The sequence below is a fragment of the Antrostomus carolinensis genome, unplaced genomic scaffold (genome assembly GCF_000700745.2).
Source record: "Antrostomus carolinensis isolate BGI_N321 unplaced genomic scaffold, ASM70074v2 scaffold29688, whole genome shotgun sequence".
Classification (NCBI taxonomy): domain Eukaryota; kingdom Metazoa; phylum Chordata; class Aves; order Caprimulgiformes; family Caprimulgidae; genus Antrostomus; species Antrostomus carolinensis.
In genome coordinates this window covers 9,630-18,071 of record NW_010335468.1, presented here as the reverse complement: position 1 = coordinate 18,071, position 8,442 = coordinate 9,630, and the positions used below count along the sequence as shown (strand labels likewise).

The 8,442-nt window shown below is 36.3% G+C and overlaps 1 protein-coding gene across 1 annotated transcript in view; it reads right to left on the bottom strand.

Moving 5' to 3' along the window:
- The window catches only part of SECISBP2L (SECIS binding protein 2 like), a gene marked incomplete at its 5' end in the record, with an annotated part of 16,040 nt that extends 8,014 nt beyond the window's left edge, over positions 1-8,026 (bottom strand). The window contains 11 exon segments of the mRNA XM_029086629.1: positions 788-929; positions 1,084-1,251; positions 2,275-2,358; positions 2,919-3,050; positions 4,875-4,990; positions 5,762-5,786; positions 5,874-6,103; positions 6,531-6,666; positions 7,201-7,342; positions 7,344-7,520; positions 7,848-8,026. Coding sequence (XP_028942462.1) covers positions 788-929; positions 1,084-1,251; positions 2,275-2,358; positions 2,919-3,050; positions 4,875-4,990; positions 5,762-5,786; positions 5,874-6,103; positions 6,531-6,666; positions 7,201-7,342; positions 7,344-7,520; positions 7,848-8,026 — 1,531 coding nt within the window.
- Between the last annotated feature and the right edge of the window lie 416 nt (positions 8,027-8,442).

The window sequence follows — 8,442 nt, the reverse complement described above, 5'->3', positions numbered from 1 at the left end:
ACATGCTTCCACAATGGAATAACTAAATAGATGAGGACTCTTCAGACTAGAAAAGAGATGGTAGACCTCTAAGTATCATAGAGGAGAAGAGCAGGAAATGATTGCTTAGTCTCTTCATAATACAAAGGCTACAAAAGCTAATGAAATTATGAGTAGGGCACAGAAAAACCCTGACCCCTACCCGAAAAAGCACAGAAGAATGAAGAGCTGCTCCACACAGCATGTAGTAAGGTTAGAATTCAATGCCACTTGACCTTATGGACAGTAAAGGCATGTAACAGAAGTGACAGATACTTAAGGAAATGAATTTGGTTGGAGGAAGCTTTGGGTCAGGAAGCCTTGAACTATAATCAGTAGAGGTGGGAAGAATTTCCTGGAGAGGTATCCCTCTCTATCATAGTCACAGGTATCCTCTCTTAGCTGCTTTCAAAGATAATTCTGTAACATCTGTAGCAGATATTTTGTTTGACCTAATAAAGTTCTCTTCACATATTCACTTGAGCACTGAATTACTCAAGACATGAATTCTGAGTTTTGATTAGTAGATCTTCTTTTAAAAGAAGTTTGACTTCAGTTCTACATGGACTTTCACCATTGCATAGTGCAGCTCAAAGGAAGATAGCACAGGTTAATTTTTCAGGAAATGCATTAAGAGTCTTCCCATGTTTTTATTACGTTTCTAACCAAAAAAATAAAACAGAAAAAAAGCCTATTTAAGATGCTCAGATCAATCACATTTATATTGTCACAAAATGCATATAGCAGTTGTTAAGCAGATTAGAAATACCTGTGTATGAGAGAGGCCTGGTGTTGGTGATCTGACGAGCTTTCATTGCTTGCTGCTGCTTTTCAAGAGCTGCTAACATGTCACCCAAATCTAACTGAACAGGGGTCTTGCTCTTCTTTCCAGCTGCTTTTGATAAAGCCTCCTATAACATGAACACCACATACTGATAAATGCAAAGAAGTAATGCCTTCAAAACATTCTTTACAAAGAGACTCTTGCTGTTCCAGAATAAAGAGGAGCAAGCTCACTGATACTCCTCTTTACCAACTACAAGGAGGTGTGGCAGTGCTACATACTTGGAGTTTTTTCTGTTCCATGCTTATCTCTGAATACTCTTGAGCTGTTGCAAGTGCTGCTGCCAAGGCCTTCTTCTTCTGACTTTTTGCACGCTTTGGTACAGAGGTTGTAATGGGAATTGGAGTTTGGACTATATTGATTGGAGAATTTTCTGGCAAGTCATCCAACTAGGATTTTAAAGAAAATAAAAAAACAAAAACAAAATCACAAAACCACAATTAAAGAAAGACCTTTCTCAAGGCCATAGAAATATGACACTACAGAAACTAAAAGATCTATGACATCCCAATTATTAAGTACAGCTAGATGAAACAGTATGTGAATAAAATTAGAAACTTATGCATATTTCATTTTTGTATGGGAAAGCTATTATATTTATCACCAATTATGCATGCAGAAGGGTTTCCAGTTTGATTGCTAAATAAGGGAGTGTTTGTTTTCCTCCCTGCAAAGATTTCATGTAGGACTTTACTTTCCTGGAAAGCAGCCAAATAGATTGAGTAGTCTATACATACAGTTCTGCAACAAAATATTTTAGATCAGGTATTAAAAGAGATCTTTCCATCAACTGTTTCTACAGCCTTAAAGCAGATAAAGTTTAGTTTATTTTAATTTCAGAATAAAATACACCAACTGTAGTTATTTTTAAAAACTTACACCATTACTACATATTTGCAAATTTAACAATTTTAAGTCTGAATGCAAGCCCTTTGAGTCAGAAAGAATAACCAGGATGTAGTTTACATATTAACACAAAGAACATGCAATAATCTTCAAAATTAATTTTAATCTCAAAAATACAGTTGCATCTACAGTTTACCCAAAATCAGCATGCAACTTCAAAAAGCACAAAACTGGTGAGAAACCATCAGTAAGACAGAGAAGGGGGTAGCTGTACAAAGTGATCCTTATGGGTCCCTTACAAATTGGGATATTCTATGATTCTAAGTGTCTATCATACGTATCTTACAGTTTCACTTGTCAACAATCTCATTAGCAGACAAAAATCCAGCACTCTTTTTTAAGATATGTTCTCTGCACCACTTATTTTAATTGGTATTTCTTTAGCATTCAAAACTGGCAGTGCAAATACCTCAAGAACACCAACAGTTACTGCATTATAAGTATTGTAGCCGAGTCTCAGAACAATTTAATACACAAATACCTTGCAAAACAAAATAATTACTTACTACTTTGGGTGAAATCTTTTGCTGGATGTTACTACTTTTGCTGCTGCCATTGTCACTATTTAGCTCTGGAAATTCATCTTCATCCTAAACAATACACAAATTAAGAATTAAGAGAATGAAATCAAAAGTCACATGAAAAGCATCAACTGAAATGGCCGAAGCTAGAAGAAATAATTCAATCCTGAATTCCCACATAAGCTAGAAGGGCTTAAAAGTGACACAAACAGAAAATGATGAAAAATTAACAAAGCATTTCTGTATCTGAATAACCTTTTTCAAAACCAACCGAAACAATTTATTAATGTTTTATACTGAAGAATTCCAATTACAATTAGGGGGAAAGGGGGGATAAGCCAGAGAACAGAGTAATTTGAATTTGTGAGTGAACAGAAAAAGTTACTTGAAAGTTGCTTATCTAATTTGCCAGTCACAGATAGTTCTAAATTCTTAACTCTTTCCACAACACCCAAATGCAAGTCGTTGTACACACACAATGAAAGCATCATATAATAATTAAACTAGTGCACTATATTGTACACCTCTTGGAGTCAGATGTTTTGCAACTTCTCCCTGTTGAGAATATCACTTATTCCACACACAACTTGCATCACTATAATGCAGAAACAGTTTTCATACAGCACTACCTCAAAATACAGAGGTTCAGGACTCTGCTCTGTTCTACTTGACTGGCTTGTAGTTAGAGGTTTTTCATGTCGTTTCTGCAAATTCTGCCTTCTCTCTGAAGATGTACTGTGCTCTCTGCATCTGAAACCGGACTGAAAATAATGAACGTGATTGGCATTTTTCAATTTCAGTTTTTCAAGACCGATGTGCATGCATGGAAGGCATTCTCCCGCCTGCTAATTAGCAACTAAAAGGGTACAGTTTTTATGGAATTAGATTTAATAAGCTGTGTTTTGGTGGTTTTGGTTTTTTCATTTTTTTTTTTTTTCTTGGATTTTTTCTTTTTTCTTGACTTGCACAAACGCATTCTACAGATAGTATCAGATTATTCCACCTCTCAAGCCAAATACAGTACTTCTGTACATTCACCTCTAAATTTCTAATTAAAAAAAATAGGGTCCTTTTGGCCAAACATGAGGAAAACCATAAGAGTTGCTGGTGACTATATAACTCAGACATGAATCTTGAACTGTCTGTAACCATGATCAAAAGAACTTTTTCCCATTACATAATTATTCTGCATGCAACTATTGCCTTTTCAATATGTGTTTTAGCACAATGCACAGGCACAGAGCTCTCTAAGGACAAGAGCCCTAAGTATACTGGTATAAACATTCTTCTGTTTATTATGTGAAAGGTTGGTGGAAACCTATGTGCAAGATTAGTTGGCTGAAAGTAAAGCATGATTTGAATCTGAAATTCTGGATCTCTCATACTAATGTATTTCTCGAGAAAATTTCCTACAGACCTGGAACAAATTTAGTTTCAAAGGAAAACAGTTTCTAGGACAATTCTGCCTTGAGGTACAGTGAATTTGGCTGAGGAAACTTCATTTAAAACTCTTTGTGCCAGCTTTGTTTTTAAATATCTAAAATAACTGCCAAATTTAGAGTCTAAACTGTGTCTGGATTAAAGGAAATCTGGTTCTTCCTACTCTCACAGTGACATAAACCACAAAAAGTGGCTTCTAAAAGCCTCCAATTTGACTACACGTTATTAAGATATTCAGAACTGCTACACTGCCAGATACAAGCATCAACGAGCTTCTTTATATAATAAACCCACAGATACCAAATGGGAAGACTCAAGACAAATTAACAATTCCATCTAAAAAACTAAACAGGGCAAGCTAGCTCACGTTTATCTAAGCATACAGGCACTTCTATGATAAAGCTACCACTTCAAGCTCAGCTATTCTTGCCTGCAATAACTGAACTCAAGCAAAACCTATGTTTAAGCAAAGGCAGATGTTTCAGCTTTCTCTGTGTCCTCCTCTACAACCCCCTCCCAATAAAATTACACTATCAAAATTATGAAGGCCATCTTCTCCTCACATACTAATTACAGAAATCCTGTCCTACTTGAAGGAAGTTTCACAGAAACATATTTAAGTTTTAGCATAAAGCAATTTAATTTTTTTTATTAATAATAAAATGCTAAATAATATGGTATGCTACTATAAATTTTACAAATAAAGTTTCAAAGACAACAGGAGGGAGAACATAGAGTTCTAGTTCACCATCACATCAAAATCTCTTTAGAAAGTTTAAGGGTTTGTTTTTTTTTTTCTAAAGTGTGAAAGGGTCAAAATCTGAACTAGCTTTTCTACACTCGCACTGCCTTCATTTCACAGCTTACTTCATATGTAATGTTCTTCCTAGGTAGATGCACATAAAGAACAGGCTACAGACAGAAGACTGAAGCAATGAAATTATATATATATATGATATAGTGCTAGCTCAAGACACATACAAGGTAGAAATGTGCAACTGGACTTTTAGGTTGAGTTTCTAGACTTTTCATTCACTGTTTTCATTAACTATTCTTTGTATGTTGATTTTATAATCCATTTCAAATTCCTTATTTTCATATATTACAAGAAACAATACTTATATTTAGAACCATTAACAACATACCTGTGAACTATTTCTTTGCTCAGCTTGCCTTCCACCTCTAGAAAATGTCTGAGTTTTTTCAATCCAAGGTTTTTTTTGTGTTGCCTGGGAATTTACATTAGTCCAACTTATACCAGCTGAAAGAGAAATGCCATCTATGAAAAAATGAATTAGTATGACAGAACGTGTCACAATGATACACGTGCCATCAGAGCCAGGAACACCATTTTGATACAAATAAAGTCCTCTGAGAAAGTCTAATTCTCCTCTGACAACATTAGCTTCTGTAGCTATTTCTAGAAGCTAGCAGAATTGCCTTTATGGAAGAGTCAGATGACTGACATTCAAATTGCCAACAACTGATCACTAGGAAGCAGTCAGATGAAGGAAATCTCAGGTTCACATCCGTAACAATTTTGGGCCAGTCACAAATAATAGCCATTAGTGATACTCACTACTACCAGACTAATAAAAATATTTGTTCATGTTACAGTACTTTAAAGTTTCTAAAAAAGTATCTCAAACAGAGAACGAGAACTCTCTGGCTCCTTTACTACCCAGGTATGAACTGCAGCCCAACAGGGTAAGGAAGCTTGAGGATAAAACACAACAGAAGCACAGCTTTGTCTGAATGCTTCCACTGGACTCTCTGGCTTTTTTAATCCTTTAAAGAAAGGCAGCTGTTGATAAATCATTAGTGATAGTTACTTAAGACTTTACTTGTTCATTCAACAAGTAAAGAGGGTCTTGGTAGAAGTGGTGGAAGTAACAGTTAAGACATATCTTCAGAAGTTAACAGTAGCATGCTGGAAGTAGATTGAGAGATTGTTCCTAGCGATGTGTAAAACAAAAATACAGAAGTGACCCAGCCAAATCATAAACAGCTCACCAGCTAAGACAATGCTTACTTGTATTTACTGATGGTTCTACAACCTGAAAAGGGAAAAAAAAAAAAATTAGTAATTTTTATTAGTCTGTAGGATAAAAATGTAGTTAAGTTATTCAGTTACGTTTACATACATTCATTGCACAAGAATCTGCATTTCGTGAAGTCATGGCTGCAGCCTGGTTGTTGCCATGCTTAGGACTACAATAGCCACTGTCACTGTCAATGTCTGCTTCACTTGCACCCTGTTCACTAGAGGACTCTGCAGCAGGGTGAGAAGCTCTTCTGCGCCTGCCTTTTGATTTCCAAAGCATTGTAGAGGTGCTCTCAGAAAGTGACTTATTAGCTATATCTGAAGGAAAGTCTGCAAGAAACAATAAAAATAAAATTACTTGTGCAGGAATTTTTAAAACCTACACATCATAAAAACAAATGGAAAAAGCCAAAGTTTTCACACGTGACAACTTCCTTTTAACAAAATTTAAACCAGCATTGAATTTAAACAATTTTTTTCTAGGTCCAACTATTAGTAATAATCAACTCCTGCAAGAAGAGTCTGGTTTTGACAACGGCAAAATCTCTGCAGGAGTACCAGATCATTACAATGCTACAATGTGACATATTGAGCAGGTTTCTGCAACCATCAGCACCTTTTATTCGTTATCTTTTTGATCTGCAAAGATTTCTCTTCAAAGTCTCATCTAAACCAGGTCCACCTTCTTCTAGGAAAGATGGCGACTGACATGTAGCTGTAGTTATTTCGTATGCTCAGAACACAAGAAAATAATTACCTGTTTGCTGTGATGCATCAACCAACAAAACAATCTTTGATCTGTTCTCAGGACCTGACGAACTAGTCTCCTTTTGAGTGGCAACATTTTTCACTGGAGGGCGTTTATTTTTTATATGCGTCTGTAACTGCTGCTGCTGTTTTAAAAGATTAGCCACATATACACTAGTCATATGATTTGACTTCATAATTGTAATCAAACAAAGCAATTAAAAGTTCTAATGCTCTCTACAGAAGCCACATGTTTCAAGACAACAGATTAAGGGAAATATTAATAAAAATACTTGATGTATTAATTTATTTGCAGTATTTTCTGTATGAACTGTTCATTATGATGTGGAAGCATCAAAAAAAAAAAGGTAAAGAAAGTATGGATATACCTCCTTTGTTCTCTAATGGAGTAATTCTAAGCTCAGACCAAGCTAGCAGAGAGGCAGGGGAAGGGAGTTTCCCATGTTAATACTTGCAGGCTTCATAAACTCACCAAGTATTTTACCACAAAATATCTCTGTAGACAGTTTTGATACTCTCTGATTAACACCCTTTCTGCCCACCTTTCCTTTCAGTGATACTACTGTCATCCCTGTTCTTGCTCAAATGAGATGCATGCTTCCTGTGCAAAGATATTTTCCTTACACAGTTCTACTTAACTTACTAAAAAACAGACTTACTTTTTGTATGACTGGTCCCCTGTTACTGCTTCTGCTCCGCTGACTGGATAATGGAAAAACCTGGCCCGACGGGTTGGGACGCTCAGTGCATTCTGTAGTTACTGTGTTTACAGCATTTGCTGTTTGAAAGGGTGCAGAATATAGGGAAAGGATGATAGAAACCCATGACCTGAGCACATGGTGCTGGCATCAGCTGATAATACGTGTATTCTGTAGAAACAGGTGGTTGCGCAGATATTATAGGATAAGCAAGGTATGGTCCTGCAGGATTTGGGTTGGGTTGCTGCCATCTGATGTCATTGTTATATAATGGAAACTGTCTGTAAAAATCAAAATGAAAAGACAACTGCTCAGTAAGTTCTTCCCTCACAAGGAAATTCAGACCTCCACCCCCTTAAAAAAACCCCCCAAAAAAACCAACCACCAACCAAATAACCACAACTCATTTGTTTCATGAGCTCCTAAGCTTTTAATAACTGAACTTAAATTTCTTAGGACTCAGCCACACCCATGAAAGATCAGAAGATTAAATACAGTGAACCAAATGAATATACAGCAAACTGTCACTGACTCCTCTCAAGTCTACCAAAATTTTAAACTCATTTAAAACCAGATCATCTTCCATGAAGACCACAATCACTTATTACCTATTGGATTGGTTTTCCTGTACAAATGGATAGCAAGTGATCAGGTAGCTAGGGATAGGAGTTGGTTCCATGCCATTAATTCCTCCACTGTCGTTAGGAAGCGCCATTGGGATCATTAGTGTTTCTGGACCCTTCTTCTGAGGAATAAATGGTTCTACTTCAGCTGACAGCTTGACATTCTTAAGAAAGAGACAAGAAACAATGTCTTCATTAAATACAGTCATGAATTGTTTGAGAAAATTTAGATTCATAAAGTTGTGTGGTAATTACCACAAATAGCAGGCAAATGGATGACAAGACTACAGGATTTCTGCAGTAAACAGAGAGGTGGAAAACAGTTGGTAAGCGCTTGTTAGATCCTTCCAGTCGACACAGAGTGTAATACAGATCACCAGCATTTAGCATTTCCATTAACCTTTACATTTTCAAAGTGCAATACAAACAGTAATTAATGCAAAAGGCACTGAAGTTCAGATCTTACAGAGAATACACTAATATGAGCACAGAATGAAATCAAACTAGCGCTGTAGGTGGAGCACAGCCGCGTAGGCTTTCGCAAGTGAAACCAGCATACGGAAGATGTAGTAATGCCTGG